General features: G+C 29.1%; 1 protein-coding gene across 2 annotated transcripts; it reads right to left on the reverse strand.

Moving 5' to 3' along the window:
* Window positions 1-5311: 5311 nt before the first annotated feature.
* On the reverse strand, window positions 5312-17240 carry LOC111032456 (probable sodium/potassium/calcium exchanger CG1090). Of its 2 annotated transcripts, XM_022312799.1 has the most exons (10): window positions 16858-17240; window positions 11508-11798; window positions 9398-9617; window positions 8677-8965; window positions 8465-8588; window positions 8177-8389; window positions 7686-7893; window positions 7420-7521; window positions 6432-6563; window positions 5911-6104 (listed from the first exon to the last, which is right to left on the reverse strand). In XM_022312799.1, the coding sequence occupies exons 2-10, from the start codon at window positions 11775-11777 to the stop codon at window positions 5911-5913; spliced, it is 1752 nt and encodes a 583-aa protein (XP_022168491.1). In that variant the 5' UTR covers window positions 11778-11798; window positions 16858-17240. The 2 variants fall into 2 exon arrangements, with proteins under 2 accessions (XP_022168492.1, XP_022168491.1); XM_022312800.1 differs by lacking the exon at window positions 16858-17240 and having other exon boundaries at window positions 5312-6104; window positions 11508-11777.
* Between the last annotated feature and the right edge of the window lie 2111 nt (window positions 17241-19351).

Genomic DNA, 19351 nt, shown 5'->3' on the forward strand with positions numbered 1-19351 from the left:
AGGTGATAAAGATAAATGTAAATGATTTATAGGTAGGTAGGTACCGCGTCTGGGTGATCTACTTTTCCACCAAAATCGATCTTTCCATTTATCGCCAGCGCAACAATATAAATTTCCTTTTTCCGCCACTACAAATTTCAGTGTCTATATTTTGGTAACCTCTTTTCACGTAAACAAGTGGAGTTATTAATAATTGGAATTTTTAAAATAATAAAAAATTGTCTACAACATTATGAAAAATAAATATTACTTAACACAATATTGTTGTGTTATAAATTTGAAAGTAGGTAGGTACATATATTATTCATAACTGTTTGTTAAGTGTCCAAAGATGTGATCAGCTTTTTTGATAGAGGGAAGGACATATGAAAATTTTACTATTCTATGATCACATTATGTCATTATATATGTAGGTAAAAATAAACTTTCATTGATTTGTCATATATTTTATGTGACAAAAATAAGCCGAAGGGTTCATCCTCTCATCTCCTCCCGTGAACATACATCCGCAAGTGTAAATACTTAATGTCTTAAGTACATACTAATACTATATCATAACACCAAGTGCTGTATATATATAGATACCTCTTAGACACCTAATGTACAGCAGAGCGACATTCACTTAACCGCTTTTTTATTTTATGCCTAGGCACTTCTTATTTTTCTAATTGTCACCGAATGAACTCTACGATGGTTACAATCACACTATCTACTTATTCACTCTCACATTATCATGTATGCATGATAGATAGTTCTTCCCCAACCGAAACTATTGCATTTTTTATTATCGTGTGTACCCGACTTTAATGTTTATCGGCTATTACTACCACTGGCTGTCTAACAACCTATCCTCCAATTTTAACCATCAGTAGGGTAAGGTACCTTACTTACTACTTTCTTTAAAAATAAAAATAAGAGAAAATGCTCATATTTATCAAATATCAAGTTGTTCTTTTTTGGTTTAAAAATTGATACGAGTATATACAAAATAATAAATCTAATTAACATATAATTGAAAAAATATATTTTATATAATAATTAATAAAATAAATGTTTGGTTTTTCATCAAATATTGCATAACAATAGGTAGATACTAGATTGCACAGTGCACACTAAAAGATAAATAAAATATATGTGTAATATTTCCCTTCATTAGCTGATTTTCAAAAGATAATTCATGGACCATGTTTTAGGTACTTATTAACAATTGACCTAAATATTAGAAGCTATTTAGTTTTTATTCTGAAATATTAAAACAACATATTATTTCTTTGTAACGTTTCTTTTTGTTGTGGGCATTTTAGGAATATAAACGTCATATAATAACTGGAAATTCATAAAATACTGTTAAATATTAACCATCCGCAGTGACAACAGCCAATTAGCTTTGTAAAATATAATTCTATTCTTCGTGGAAATAAGTAGTATAGAATTATATAAAAAAAAAATTCCTATATCTTTAATGGTTATTATATAGATTGCATAAATACTCATAAAAAAACATTGAAATTGTAAACAATTTTAATTAAAATCAGATCAAATCTTAAAGTTTAAATGATACATAAGGACAATTTGTTATAGATAAGATAATATTATATTATACATATAGTAGAAATACCTACAGGTATATTATCTATACAAGTTATAATCATATTTAATATTTTTTATTTAATAATGTTATACTATAATAATATCGGGTGACCGAGCTTATTGTTCGTTTTTTATTATAGTTTCATAGTTTTTTAAGTAAGTTATGAGCATTTTTAATTTACGCTGTATTATATACTCAAAATTTGATCAAAAATTAAATATTATCGTAAAAAACCAACATACGAATACAAATAATGTTTTTATCAACAAGTTTCACAATACGTCGAATCACTCTAATTGTTAAGCTAACGGAGCTAAACGTGATCTGCTGAGCGTAATTTTTCTGTTACGCACTGTAAGACGGAGACGACACATGCCGGAGTGGCGTCCTCTTAATAAAAAATAAACCGTGCTTCGCTTAGGTAATTATTCAACCCAATAATTCTATAGTTATATTTGTTTCTATTTATAACATTTTTTTGAAAATTTAGCCGTGAATTGTAAACGTGCATTCGAGGAAAAATGAAGATAGTAGTGATTGCCAAGGTGACCGAGTTATGCTCCTAACTATTTTAGGACAACTCAAAAATACAAATTTTCTCGGAGTTAAGACCTTTTCTGATGAATTTCCTTATATAAAAAAAATTCCTAGGTAGTAGGAATAAAGTTCTTGTCATCCATAAGTCCGTTTTTTGAGAAAAATATAATATATACACTATACAGTATACAGTACTATACACCCACCGGACACACGCATGCAATTATTTGTCCGTTAATAGCACTTAATACAATGATGGACTCTGAGTTTATTAAAATTATGTCTTACGCAAGACACTCATTATTCCAAAAACTATTAGTTTTTGAAAATATTTTTTTTCCATGATTTTAAATCATTACGAAACAACATTTTTGAAAAAAAATGATTACAATTTGTATAGCTATCATTTTTTAATTTCGTTGAATGACAAATGATAACGCTTAAAATTTTGTCATTGAATATCTGGAATATACCTACTGAATTTTAGTACATTAATGAATAATGTTTCTGAGAAAAGAAGTTTCATCAAGTAAGTTATTCAATTTATTCAATTTATTAAATTTAAATATTTTCTTAATGTATAACGTAATAAATATATTATTTTTTATTTTTTATTTAATTATTGAGTTTATGATTGTTATACATAAGTGCCATGAAAGTTTATAGTCAAAACTATAAATTATGCTCACAGTTATAAAACCATAAGGATAAAATAAGGTGAATGCACTTCATAAACGCACTCTTACTATAAGTTTGAACCATGAACGTTGTAATTGTAATAGATCAAACCTGCAGGTGAATAGCCAAGATTTCTTTTGACCATTATTAGGGCCTAGGCCCCAGGGGTATGTTTTAATTGTATATTTAAATATAACGTGCATGTGTGGGGCTTAATACACTACATTGTAGTCGTCAATCTTCATTTTAATAATATAAAATATGAAATAAAACCATATTATGACAGTATATTTTGAAAAAATCTGAATTCATATTTAGTACATATTACATATTTTTTTCATAAATACGACCAATGGTGGATAGGTATGACTAAGCTATAATGCCATTGAAATATTGAATGAAACTATATCGGTATGAAAACTAAAAATGTTGAATAATTTAAAACATGTAGTGAATATTCTGAGTTAGACAGTTTTTCAAAGTGTTCAATTATTCAAACAGTTTTTACTGTATGTTCAACAAAATGTACTTATAGTCACATGTGTCTGTACTCTATAGTCTATTATTATATTCTATTCAGTACATTGTATTGCCTTTAAATGTGTCATGTACCTTATATATTAAAGTAAAAATAATTTACCTCGTGACCTTTTCTACAACCTGTATTTTAAATTTATCGGTTTCTTTTAATAATTAAGTTTGATATTTTTTGTAATTTTCAAGATCAAAGAAAATTGACCTACTTACCTACTCTAAAAAAATATTCGACGATGTTGAGAGGTAGGTATATTACTGCAGATATTTTGTTGTGTGGTAGCATTTTTTATACTACAAAAGACAAACTAATAAATCATATATTTGGTGTGCACCGATATATATAACTAAAGAGTTTCATATGAATATATGATATAATATAGGTAATAGGTAAGTTTCGGCCATTTAAGATGGCGTAGTTAAGTACCTATCTAGCTTATTACTTGCACGTCGTAGATATTTGGTTAGGAATATTAGGATATGTAATATTATATATTATAGTGTAGACTGTATGATGTCAACATTTGTTTAACATACTCATTTTATTTACTTAAATGTTTTTTCAATATAAATAAATGGATTTTTAACTGTGTAACAATAGTACATTACTAACTGAATATCAGTTTATATATTAATATATAATTGTAATATAGTATAGTAAATTTTTAAATATTTTACATTATTAACATATAATAATTAATTTAAGATAACTTGAAACACGCATAAAAGTAGTTAACATATCGATATACTCGTGAGATACCTACTGCATTGTAAACATAATATTTTATTAGGTAATTAAAAATTAGTATATTGTTATAATTGTTGTATAGGCATATTTGCGCTTTCTATTAGTTTTAATAAACTAATATAGTATCGTCTAATAATCATTGGGCATTACCAATTGTGTTCTAACGTTAGTTCCAAAATCATAATACAATTAATGTTTGAGTATAGGATATTGTATAGGTATAACTAAATAGGTTTTATAGTGAGAGGTAAGTGATAAGTCACAGACCTTACTTAAAAAATAGTAGATGATTACATAATTATTGTATAAACTAGTAAAATATTATAGTAGGTATTAAATAAAAAAATAGTAACAACTTAGGGTTAGCACCCAATAACTGTTTATGCAGACCCGTCGCTATAGGGCACAAACAAGTCATGTGTAGCTTTGGGGTGGCATATAATTTTAAAGAAATTTAAGTTGGCAACATTAAATACATATCGGTAAAGAAGAGCTAATAATAAAATGTTCGTTATATGGTGGATATTATTTAATGACGGGCCTATGCTTATGCATACAAATAATAATTTAGCCAATTTTTAAATTATAGACAACAATAAGGATAGGTATATTATAAAAGCATAACGGTACGAAGAATATTAATTAGGTAGAATATAATATGGTAAAGGCCAAAGGGTAAGTAATATAATATATGAATATATGATGGGTTTTATAGTTAATAAATTACTTATAAGTTATTATAGTTAGGTATATGATACGGTATTCATATTATAATAGGTACCTACAATATGACGTAAACAAGCTAAAAGTTTAATAACATTGTCTTAAAATTAACTATCTATACAAATTTAATAATATATGACTTATGAAACTAATTATTGTCTCGATTATTATAGTATCAAATAAATAATTGAATACTATTTAATCTTAATGATATTATTGAAGTTAAATAAATTGCATCAACACTTAAATTTAGAGTAGGTATTCATAATTGTTTTCTAAATATATTATTTTATTGCAAATAATTATAATAATAATACTCAGACCTTTGAATACTAAAAAAAAAACAATATATTTTAAGGTAGTGCCTAAATAATTGGCTAATTAAAAAAACAATATTTTTTCTTAAATAAAAAAACAATAATAAAGTAATAACATTAAAAAATGTTAACGGCTTTTTACCTACGTATATTATTAATAATTGGAAATATAATAACAATAAATATTATAATTTTCAACTAACATAATATGTTAGCTATTTCGAAAAGTTGTTTTAATTATGCCATAATTTCGATTGATATCACAATTTTAAAAATTGTACAGAAACAAGAATTTCAAATTGGAAATAGAAATATTTCGTACACTCCATCGGATGTAATAGAACAATATATTATACGTTTATAACTTACTAATCTAAATTGTGCGATTAATAATTACACAACTTTTGTTTAACTTATAGTCCAACATGGAAAAATAAAACTAAAAAATGTGAAGACAGCGTGTTATCATAAGATAATATCGATCATGGCATAAGTTTTCTAATATATCCAATTAAAAATAATTATTCCAGATAATATCAGCATTAATCCCAGAAAACGCGTATACGCAATTGCAGTATAATAGCTTAGTGTATTGTACCTAATATTATATATTTTCTTTATAATATATTACTTATACAAAAAATCACAGGATGCTGAACTGTCAGGCACGACAGGAGAATAACGTTATTTTGAAAAAAAATACAAAACAAACTTATTTAAAACCAAAATTAATTAATAAATTATACGTAACCTATTATTTAAATACTTTATATAAAATAACATTAATAGTCGGTCAAGCAGCTGGGTGGATTCATAGTACCATTCATTTCGTATAAACTAGCTATTGCAATGAAAATCAAATACCACAACATGAGGACAGCTCCAAATTTTCTATCCAATTTCCATCCATTCATGTGCGTTGCCACCAACAAAAATACTACGGTTGATAGAAGAGTTAATGTGCAATAAGTTAAGCCTATAACAATAATAATAAATTAATAACATAAGTATCATAGGTAGCGAAGTTTTCATATAGGGGTAGATGTGCATTATGTTTGTTTATCATTAAGTATACACATTGAAACATGAGTTATTAACTCAAACGGGTTGAAACTATTTAATTTTATTAGTTTTATATAATTTACTTAATTTAAATAATAGGTACGAAAATAGATAAACTATAGAAAAACGAATATAAACGTTAGTACGTATACCCAAGTGTCTAATTTTCTAATAAATAAAATAAATAAATTAACATTATTAAATATATTAATGTCACTAGTGTTAATGTAATTTGATTTACCTTTACTGTACACTTTGACAGTGCTCCCTGGATTAAATACAGCAGTTTGTAAAAACCATGGAAGTCCTAGGCATACTAATATGTCAAACACGTTACTTCCGATTGCGTTAGATACAGCCATGTCACCGTAACCTAAAATTAAATTTGGCAATATGATTATGAAGCATGATATACAAGACATATAATTATAAAGAAAAGAAACTTTTATTATTTAATTGTTGGCACATTTATATGTTAATAATTTAATAGTGGCTGTAGGAACACTAGGAACATGTATTTTTTATACATTAAGACCACTGACCAATAATAATGGCAATAATTATCCGAAGAAAGATATAAATATACTTTCAGCATTTGGTTTTTAATTTGTCAACCTTTTATTTATAGGTAGTTTCTATTCAGGAATTTATTTTTTTATTTTTTTATTCCACACTGTATAATAATAATAATCATATTTTGAAAAAAAGTAAACTTACTATGCGTAAATACATATATAATCAAAGGGTATACCTATTCTGTAATATTATAATCTATGAGTATATTATTTATATCAACTAAATATAAAATCGGAAATCTATACTTTCGATTAAACCTATAAAAAGCAGACTGACAAATTAAAAAATGTATTCAAAATTAACATTAAAATATCGTAACATTTTTATTTTGGTAGTTTGGTACTGTATAGTAGGGTTGGAGATAAAAATATACAGATTTGGTTTTATATATTTTGATCTTGGACATGAGCATGCGCGTTTGTCAGGCTGGCTGTATCTAAAAACACTGTGTGCCGGGCTATTAAACCATCGTTATATCGTAAAACTAAAGCTATGAACTATAATACGGTGAATTTACATTAGTATTGTATCTTCTTAAAAGTATAAGGATTTAAAAAATGAAAAATATGTCTTACTATGTCTTTACAACATCAAGTTCGACATTTGTAAATTATATTTTATTTAGACGCGTACTTTTATATTTTAAACCTCACCTTCTTTAACTACTGAAAGACTTGATAGAGCGTCTGGTACACTAACTCCAGCTGCAACAAACGTTAGTCCCATGACTGTGTCTGGTATCCCAAGTGTATTACCTGTAAGTTCAATTTAATTTAATATACGAGTGCATAAGACTAAAAGATAATGCCTATATTCGATGAAAATTGTATATCTATAAACATTTTAATAGAATAATTTATGGTTCACATTTTATTTTTTATATATAGGTACCTATATAAGTATTTTTAGTTAAACTTACCAATAACTGTGATCATCCAAACCATGATATAAGAATACACAGAAATCCATAGCATAGATATAACAAACGTTAATCCATACCAACTTTTGAAATTTTCTTTCCGACAGTCTGGCATTGTATAATAACAAGTAAAATAAATTGGATACATAACGGCCCATTGAATAATATGTAAAATATTTCCATTTTCCGGCTTCAGCAAGGGATTTACCTAAGTTATAATTAACAATAATAAAATATATTATACAATATTATTATTTTTAAATAGTTCTATATTATTTATTGGTATATTAATAATTATTCAATATATTTACTACATTAATTATTTATGGTATCATTTAAAATGTAAATATATTACGTCATGTAAAATATTCACTTATTAAATTTCTTTGTCTATTACATAACTATAACTTATAAGTTATAAAGTGGATACAACTAGGTATAGTTATGATAAAACTACTTAAAATATACAGTTTAAATTATTGTACATATACCTCGTCAGCTTCGTGATACACCTTAGGTATATAATAGTCTGGATTTTGTTGTATATTTTGTTGATTTTTCTGTTGTTGATTTTGTTCTTGTTGGTCTATTCCTGTTGATCCAGTAGTGTCATATCCCGTCGGACTTTTAGTACCGGTCAATTGAATTTGTTCTTGGCCTTCTTTGATATCTGATGTTTGTTGATCCGCAAACAATTCGTTTATCTGTAATATAAAATATTATATTTTATAGCCGAAATTTAGTATAGTGTATTTAATAGTCAATGAGTAGTCAATAACTTGTCCATGATTTCTTGGTGGAAAAGGTAGGTTCCAAGTATTAGCCCATGCTTCCAAGTACAAGTTATAATACAGAGCTACACAATATATGACATATGCCAGAAGCAGCATTGAACTTTCAATCCTATAGTGTTAAATAAATGCAAATTATAAATACTAATTGGGTTTTAATTAAATATAAGTATAGGCTTATAATACACAACTATTTATACCATGATATTGTTTCGTTATAAATGGCTAACAGCATTATGAGTATGCTTATGGTGTAGAAAAACGAATCCCTACAAAGTGGCCACCAGTTGAGGTAAGTCACGGTTGTAGATGCTAAACCACAAACAGCTATGACAAACATGATATTGAAAACGGCAGATCCGATGACTCCGCTTACACCTATATCGTCTTTGGCTAGAAATACACCAATGACAACGGTAGCTAATTCAGGCGCAGAGCTACCAGCCGCCATAAATGTTGCACCCGCAACATCAGGGCTTACTTTGAGTTCTAAAAAAAATAATTAAAATTTGAATATTATGACCATTATCGATTTAAAGTATATTAATGAAATTGACGTCTTAAGTTTTTAGTATCTTTGATCACACTTTGTTTTAATTTAATATAGAAATAATACGATACATCATAATAATGATGCACAAAATATGTTTCAACTCTTAAATGTTTCTTTCTCCAGCCCTACTAGAAACAGAATATGTAGCAAAGCAATAATTCAAATATAACCTAATATTATGGAATATGTATATATATAATTATACAGCGAAACCACTAAATATCGGATACATGGATGTGTCTGATATTCAGAGAGTTCAGTTTGTAGAAAGTTTATGTTGTATTGTAAAAAAACACTGCTATTTGGAGGAATCCGATTGGAGAGGTTTCACTGTATTCGATAGCGCACACTGATATAATTATATTTACCTTCACAAATTCTATCCAATGACTTTACAAAATAGTGATCACATACGATTGCTAATCCTAAGAAGCTATAAATACATATAATTATGTGGATTAATATTCCTCCTCGTCTTCTCACCGAAGGTCTCATAAAGGGCCTGGGGAACTGTTTTATTGCTGGTGGGGTGCATTTCTCAGCCGAATCGTCACTAATAATTGTTGATGTGTTTCCTGTATTTAAAACCTGAAAAATTATGTTTTTATTTAATGTAAATCAAATAAAGAAATATGAGCTTACAATCATTAAAATGAAATTCTAATTGTATGATACATTCAAGTAGAAATGAATACAGGGTCTTCTGAATTTTGTGTGACAAAAATATAGGTAGAAATTATGTAAGAACAAACATATATACACCACTAATTTTGGTACATTAAATTTGAAAGACTTTATATGTATATATAGGTACAGTATACACTTATAATGGGAAGGTATATTTTTATGAATTGCCATTTATTTATATACAGTTTATAAACGATGGTTATTTTAACAGGCATAAGGGTAAAAAAGTAAAGCCAATTTTAAATCTTAGAACTGCGTGTGTGTTTTTAATTTTATAAAAAAAAAATGTCCTTACAAGTGAATTATTTTTGAATTAGTAATCAGTGTTCATTGTTAAAATAATCACCCTCTATATTTTATAGTAAAGTATATGCTCTATACATAATATATATATATCTACTTAATACTCAGACTAGTCACACTCTGTTAATTGTTACAAATAAATATATATATTATATATTAAATTTAATCACAATATTATTTATTATAGGTAATATAAGGAATTCTTCAAGCCTATCGGGTGTAAATTAAAAGTGTTGTTTTTGGTTTTATTGTCTTAACGTCATATCGAACGGTAAACATTGAATAAGGCTATGCAAAAAAATGTAAAATTGTGAAACGACGTTACCCAAAGAAAACACAGGAAAAATCAAGTGTAGGTAGTAGATACTTAGTAAAAAAATTGTTATATGCACATCGCACTTGTTGTTTTAGCTCTATTCAAATAAGAAATTGTCCAGATTTCTAAGTGAAGATTGAAAAAATATATAATAAGAATCGTTATTTGTTATTCTAACATTAATTTTATGGGAAATTTGGAAAAATTCAATTATCCTAATGCATTAACATAAATATCACTCTGTATACATACGTACATTAAAAATATTGAATTGTGTGTTAGATTTCTTTTTTATATTATGATCATGGTGGTATAAACTATAAAGCATGATGTGCATGTTTAATGGTTATCTGTTATGATGGTAAAAAATAAAAATATTAATGATTGTAGATTGTATGTTTTTCTTATATAACATTGCAGTTATTTAAACTGAAATGGAAAAAAGTATATTACTCAAATTATGTTATAAAATATATTTTCTATTGATTTATAATATTAGAAACAGTATCGTATCTAAATCATTTTTTATTATTTAAAGGATATTATGCATTGAGAATTTTAGCCGGAAACAGTTTTTAGTGGTATTCAAGCGTGTAAACACCAATATGGGTATTTCGCTGTAATTAAAAAAATAATTAGAGCGATAAGCAGTCACTCCTTGCAATTGTTGGTATCATTATGGCATTTTATTTTATAAATAATATTTAGTTTTGGTGTTTATCATACGTATTCAATTATCACAATATACTACATCGTAATAGAATGATTTTTTTTATTGAACAAAGCTTTTTATTTACAATCTGTAATTACATAGTTGTATAATGAGTAAATTGGAAGGGATTATTTGCGTGAAGGGGAAGTCACCCATTGACGATACCTCGTGTGTGAATGTTTTTAGGAAGAGAGTAGGTTATGGGTGGGTTCCTGGAATTTGCTTGGATGAGAGGATAGAATGAGAAAATTAAAATTTTTTACATTATATTGATTTTTTATGATGAGGATTAACTATCTATTATAGTCTAAAATAGTATATTATACTTTAGTACAAATTACTAATATTAAATATGAATTTAATTTATCTTATATTCAACTAACTATATAAATTAAATCAAAGAGGTTATAAATGATAAATTTTTAACAACTGTAATATTATTATAATCATAAATAGATACCGAAATGTCCTCTGTAGTTTGGTTTTCATTTTGAAGTGACGATTGTGTCGGAAGAATTGTCTGACCGTCACCAGTAACGTAAGTATCATCCGTGGTCACTGGGGCTACGGATGAAGATTGCTTGACAGTGGACGACAATGGAATAACTGTCGTGCTTGTCCCATTGCCCTGAGTGCAATCTATGATTGCAGTTAGAGCGGCGTAAAGCAATAGAAAGCCACCCCATATCAATATTGAACATGATCTACTTGGCCTCCTCTGTCCAACCATATGACGGACACGCAGTACGTTCTATAACAAAATATGCATAAAACGTTATGAAAAAAGTTATTTTTAAATATAATAGGTAATAAATAATAATTATAACTAATAGGATATCTATAGTTATATCGTTATATGGTTGTATAAACTATAAATATAGATTACAACATAATTCATCTAAAAAATTACTATTAATATTTATTAGAATAAATACGAATATATACATTTATGTGCCAATCAAATGTATCATCGGCATAGGTGTAATACTATAATATACCCACCCTCCCGAAATTCAATTCTAAGTACGCCACTAAACCTATATCCATGGCTTAAATAATCTAGGTTATTGCGATAGTCATTTAATAACGTTTAAGAATTAAAATGGCAGCCTAAGGGATATATATATAGGGACGACCTATATTTAAACCATCATGGACTGTACCCTTACGCTGTAATTTTATTTTGTTTGATAACAATATAGGAATAGGCGGCTATGAGCAATGTCCTTGTATATTTAAGCCATACCTTCATCATTATTTCAGTGATAAATATAATTGATGTATTGAACTTGAGTACCTACTTGACACCAGAAATATAATTGTTTATTACACTTTGTTGTTGTACAATAATCTTTACTACAAATTGCATTGTTTCTACAAAAAAATTTAAACGTATCCTTTGATAGCTGAATAATATTTTGTTATAATATTATATAGTTCAATAAGTATTTATTGTATGCATTTTGCACTCTGCTATCGACTATCATTACAAGAATGACCAATAATTGTAAACATAACAAAAAATAGCTAAAATGTTACGGACTTAATATGCCACACCCATTTTTAACAAAATCAATTTGGTTATCATTCAGAAAATAACCGTTTTAGAGCAGTGGCGCCATTTGAGATTTGTAATAACTGTGCCAAAACTTAAGCACGCCTTTTTTTATATATCGTGGCACTTTTTCTTCACCATAGTAAAGACAATAAAGACATGTATATTATTCAGCGTTGCATTCCTCTGTTGTTGAGTGGTTAGATATTTAATATTTTAAGTAAGTTCATTTATAACTTTTTTCATATTTTGGTGTATATTATATTAGGAACATTTACCTTATAAACATTTATTTCACATAGAAAATTAATGTTATTATAAATAATAATATTATTCAAGTAAAAGAAAAAAATTTAATTAAAATACCATAGGGATTGTTATTGGTGCTATTGTAATGTATACCTGCTTCTACTTATCATTTTAGAAAATCCATTTACTGATTCAAGTGATTTCAAGTTTATTTTGTTAGTGTTTTAATCTTAATTCTCTACAGTTCTTAAATCTTGAGAATCTAAGATAAGATTTTACTCTTTTAAGTAATGAAAAAAATATTTCATTTAATTCAGCACTAACTGAAAGTGTTAATATAGTTTGAAGTATGTTGAGTGTTTTTTTTTAATGCGTCTAGAAGTTGTATGACTGTATCAATAATTTATTTCAAACTCGGTTGGAAAATAATTTTATACCTATTTAAGTAATTATTTTTCAGAAGTAAACTCAATTGCAATTTTTAACTCACTTATTTTAAAATATTTGAAGTGATTAAAAAATATTGAAGTATAAACATTCTGCATTGAAATAGTTAGGATTGTTAACATCATTAATCAAATATCTGGAAAAATGTTTTCGGTCAGTTTTTATGGCGGCGATTATAATGACATTATAATATTATAAATCATCAATAACTATATGAATATAATTTTATTAAAAGTATCACCGAAATATATTATATCTGGAATGTTGAAAATAGGTATCGTTTTTCGTATGTACTTATTCCTATACATTTATATGTTAGCGTCAATGACAGAAATTCCTGCAATGTTATAGGTGTATAACGACTAGACGACTTCAGTGTCAGTGGTCTTCAGTCATTATAGACATTATAGTGTTATTTTCCGAAATTGACTGATAAGTTAAGTCTATGTAATTTATCAGTATTTTTCTGGGTTTCTGTTTAACGATTTATCCACTTTTAAAATCGTATATTACTTTTCACCCTCGAACCAAAAGTATGCAAATACATTCTAAATTTCTAAATTTTTATTATTGATTATTTTCTTATTGAAAATAACTGATTGTCGACCTCGACATAGAAAATAAAAATTCATTTTAGTATTGTTTAATTTATTATGCTTTTGAAATTGAAGTATTCCAATTTCAACTTTGATCTGAAAACTTAATAGAAGCTTGCCCATGTGTTATTTTAGTTTTAACTAAAGTTTAGCAAAATAAGGACTTAATATGAATTAATATGGTGTTATAACATTAAATTTATTATTATTAATGCAGAATAGTAATTTAATTGGATTTCGGTAACACAACAAAAAGCACCACTGATAGTACGATAATGAAAACGTTTTGTACTATATTGTCATTCTATAGTGTTCTACATCATTTATTAAATTTATCACTCGAAAGTATTATCTTAATTGTAACTGTCATTTTACAATTTATGGTGTTTTTTATAGCACTAAAATGTATATATACTGGACTCAACAGACTAGCCCAATTGGCATGCCACCGGGTAGTAGTATTAACACCAGACGATGTGATTGAATTATGTTTAAAAAACGGAAGACAATATATTAGATTTGATTTTAAATATTATATGAATATTTTATGTTCTAGTATTAATATACTAATACTAAACACAATATAGAGTAAAAAATAAAAATAATAAATTGAACTCGGAGTACACCTAAAAAAACATGTGTTGACCTTCAACTCTTTATTTAAATATTCCTTTGTAAGACAATCCTAAATACCACACTGATTTTGTTTTAAAACTAAAAAATATTTATTTATATAATTATTATAAGTAATTTCATTTTTGAAATGTTTTAATTGAATTTAAATATTTTTATATGAAAATGAAAACAATATATTATATGTTTTTTCTATTACCTATAGTATTTTATTCTTCCATGTACATTTATTTCAGACTTATAGTTATAGAGTATTGTGTTACCAATATAAATTTAAATTAGCTATCCATTTTGAGTGGAGTAAAATAATGCAATAGGTAATAAATGATACCTAAAATATCTTGTTTTTGATGGGTATCAATAGACCATAACATGTTGCATGTAGTATCCATAATTTAAATAATACATTAATATTTAACATCTATATATATTTTATACTATATTATCCATTATTTTATTTTATAATTTTATAATATACATTGATATAACTATGTTGAATGATTGAAGTAATTTTATAGCTTTCTAGGTTTTATGATTTAAAATGTTTTAGAAATAAAATCTCTGATTCTCGGGGGTGGGTTAACAGAACAATGCAGTCAATGGCATGTTTGGAATTTCACAAGTAAGAGGAATGTCTGTTTTCAGAGAATACATAAAAGAAAATATGTTAGGGCGAGGAAAATGATCCTAATAGTATTTTACATACCCACAACGTTTATTAATGCAAAAGGAATGTAATGGGTTTGCAAGATTTCAATTCGTTTATGGCCAAGTAAACAAACTAGATATTATTTTAGCATAATTCTGAATGGTTATAGACTATAGTTTATTTAAAAGAAATACTTGAAACAATTAGGTAATAATATAATGTACCTAATACATATAGGATTTTAGTTGTATACCTAATCTATTTGTTAGTAAAGCAATAAACAATAGCAAAAGGGCGTTGAAAATATGAAATATAAATGTGTGACCAGTGACAAACATTTTCATTGGTACAGACCATTAAGTTTGCCATATCGGGTTACTCTATATTATATAAGTAAAATTGGCGACTTTATTACAGTGACTGAGTCCCATACGCCCCCGAAACTTTTTATCGATTCCAACTATTCCTACTCCACCGTAGCTCCACTCAAATTCCCCGGAGTCGGAGACTATGTACATACTACATACTACATACAACGCTGACCCATCTTTAACGTTTTTACAGTGTCAACAGTACATCCATTGTAATAGTTATAATATTAATATATTTGTGAAAAAAAGTTTTTATGTACAACAAAAAACAATTTTTCTTGTGTTTTAGTGTCAGTCGATTACCCCTATAATATTGTAATATATACATTATTCATGCGCGTATATTATGACTTGCTTTTATTATAATTATTTTTTTAAACGTGACCCCGCATTGTTTTTCTATAAACGATAATCGTCGTGTCATATGATAACAAAATATATGTTTGTCTTTTTTTCGGTCGATGCAACTGTACAGTGTACATATTATCGAATTTCACCAGAAAAAACCGTCCATCGTTATATTATGCGGGTAAAGAAGATTCGACGAATTCAAACGATTTCGAACACCCAACCACCCACACTGGCATGAACCGACCAATATAGGCGATTTCGTGGGCAGATCGATGACAGATAGACTGATAATTGAAGGTACACACGACAGCAGTTCGGTCGACGTTTTTGCACTTTGGGAACCCTAAACGGGGGCATTATACATTATTTTATAGCGTCCGTGTAATCTCTTTTGTCTTGTTAATGAGACAGCAAGTGCCATGCTTGCAGCTGTGTGCGCGCCACTCGTCGTGAGACGGGTAAAGTACGGCGGAGGTCCCGTCACCCCTCGCCCCACCACCTACCAATCCGAGCAAATAACAATAATAATAATAATTGTGTGTGTGTGTGTGTGTGTGTGTGTGTGTGTGTGTGTGTGTGTGTGTGTATATGTGTCTGTGGTGGGGTAGGGTGGGGGGCACCTGTCAGCGAAATTCGCAGCTTGCCCGAAACCCCAATTACACGTCGTCATAAAGACGTCGACAGCGCTGCGCGTGACGTTTATCGGGGCTAAAGCTGCAACTCGACGACGTCCACCGCGCGCGCGTGTCTTGGACGTGTCGTTTGATCGAGTAGGAAATACTCACGTACCCAATAATAATAATAATAATATTATTATTGTACTGGCGAATTTACGGAAAAGACATTTTATTTTTTCCCCGTTGTGCCTATATTACCGCGCATAACCATTAATATAACCTTCATTCGCCATAATAATAATATTATCATGACTAAAATGTTTGCGGTTTTTTCCTCTTTACCTTTTGACTTTCGTCCGAGCGGTTCGCGTGTGACTGTAACGACGTGGTCGCTGTTAACGCTTGCAGTTTGCAGGTTGATGCTGCTGCTGCAGTGACCGCTGTGCGTTTTCTGTACGATGCGTTTGGCGTAGGTAGCGGTTGATGTGGAAACCGAAAGTAGGAAAACGATTATGATGGCTTTTTGATTGTAGCTGTACTTTAATAGATAGAATAAAATATTGTAATATTAAATTTAAAATAATAGACAGGGTACACCAAAACAGCGCTTGACGTGCACTTTCGACGCGGAGGGGTGAGTGACTATTACATATACACTGCAGGCAATATAGCTCGGCGTTACTCGCGAGTGTGCGTGAGCTCGTTTTGTCCGCGACTGTCTGTGTGCGTGTATATCGCTTGCGTATATACGGCGGCTAAGGCGCAAGCTCAGCAGCGAATCCGCAAAAGTCGAGTGGCGTTTCTATATGTAACAACACAGGCGAACGTATCGATATTCCGATGGCGCCGCCGCTGCTACCGCCACCACCGCTGCCACCGCCGCTTCGCTTTCGGCGAGCCCGTCATATTATTATTGTAATGTTGTATAGGCCCAAGGCTCGGCTATAGTCTCCTCGCCGTGTGGTGGTTACTGTTGTCAAAGACTCTATGGTCACCCATCCTGCGAATAATATGTTGGTTTAGTTTACCGCGATTTAATGTACACAACGTATAATATGTACAGTGTACGATAGATATTATAGAAAAGTATAAAACTGTCTGTTTTTGTCCAATATACAATCCACCAGTCCCATTATGGATAACAATATAGATTTAGTTTTACCTTATATATATATGTATATAATAGGTGTAGGATTGGGGCGGGAGACTTAGCCCCCCAAATATATACTGGGTATAATAATTCACAAAAAATGTTTTCCGTGATGACGAGGCATAACATATTCTAAGAAAGATTATGCTGCAAGAATGCTTTTCAAATTTGACAAATATTTAAATTTGTTGTATCTTGTATCATTTAAGGAGTTTCTTATACCGATACCAACTTCTGTTGTTTACAGATTATTTAGCTGCTTTTGTACTTATACATCTAAATAATTGAAAATAATATTGTAATTAAGTAGGCATATTTTAAAATTACAATAATCAGAATTTCAATAAATTCATCATTAAAGGAAAAATTGGGTGTATGCATGCTTGGAGGATCATTTTCTTCTTCTTCTTAAGCTTTTACGGTCCTTAAAGGCTTTAGCTGCCTCTACTACTTTTTTTCAACTATCTCTATCTATGCTGTCTTTTATAGTTAAACCCTGTTTAAATCTTCGTTAACCCTATCTGTTGAGCGCTGTCTAGGGCGACTCCTAGGTATTTTTCCATTGATTTTTCCTTCTAGAGCTCTCTTTAGAATTCCATTTGACCTCCATACATGTCCTGCCCACTTGATTTGTTTATTCGTGATGTAAGTGTTGATACCGGGTTTTTGATAAATTTGTTATACTTGTAATGTCACCCATGTTAGTGGCTCATATTCTCAGTTTGATTTCATTATGCATGTTATTGTATTGATTTATGTTTGCCCCAAGATATTTGAAATATTCTACTTGTTGGAAGGTATAGTTTTCTACTACTAGGTCCGATCTCTTGTTCCCCTAGTTATGACTAAATATTTTGTTTTACCATGATTTACTTCTAGACCCATTGGTTTCGCGGCTTTAATCAAATCATTAGCTCTTATTGCTACAGCATCTTGTCGAGTACTGCCTATTATAACTATATCATCTGCATAGGCCAGGAGCATACTATTAGACAAAAACGTCATGCTTTGTCGCATTGGCATTGACCTGACCTCAAGCGCTAGGTTAAAAAGGACTGGAGACAAGGCATCAAGCTGTTTGAGTCCTGCAATAACCTCAAAACTGTCAGATGTACCGTTGTCAAACTTGACTTTGCACACTGTATGCGTGTTGCATGCTTTTATAAGATCGATAGGTTTTTTGAGGATTCCAAATTCTTCTAGGGCTGCCCACAGTTTATTCCGAACTATGTTATCGTAAGCCTGCCTGAAGTCAACAAAGCTCATATGGTCATCCTTTCCAAATTCATAAAATGTTCCCATCATTTATCTGATTGTAAAAATATAGTTAGAGGTGGACTTTTCTCTCAAAAAACCACATTGAAAGTCTCTTATTAAATCTCTAAAATATACCCCCAATCGGCAATCTTCGTAGTAATGCCAGGGATAAGATTTGGTGAATCATACTGGATAAAAATTATACCTACATATAAATATATTGATGTCAATTTATATTTATTACAAACCATTTGCAAAAATATACCAACTCAGTAGAAAGGTTTAAGAGAAATACCCACACAGATTAATGAAGGGGAAATATGAGGGCTATAGCCCCCCCCCCACCCACACACACAAAAAAAAATGTTGTCCCAGTTGCACCTATGCATATACTGCAAAGATGGACTGCAGTGTAAATAAAGGCTTTTA

The sequence above is a fragment of the Myzus persicae genome, unplaced genomic scaffold (assembly GCF_001856785.1).
Source record: "Myzus persicae strain clone G006 unplaced genomic scaffold, MPER_G0061.0, whole genome shotgun sequence".
Lineage (NCBI taxonomy): Eukaryota > Metazoa > Arthropoda > Insecta > Hemiptera > Aphididae > Myzus > Myzus persicae.

Bases quoted from the DNA above. Each gene is read 5' to 3' on its own strand.
- LOC111032456 (XM_022312800.1), bottom strand. From the start codon at position 11,777: ATGGTTGGACAGAGGAGGCCAAGTAGATCATGTTCAATATTGATATGG. The intron at 8,390-8,464 runs GTTATTGACTAC...TTTATATTACAG, and splicing joins CACCAAGAAATCATGGACAA to ATAAACGAATTGTTTGCGGA. The intron at 6,564-7,419 runs GTGAGGTTTAAA...ATTTAATTTTAG, and splicing joins TCTTTCAGTAGTTAAAGAAG to GTTACGGTGACATGGCTGTA.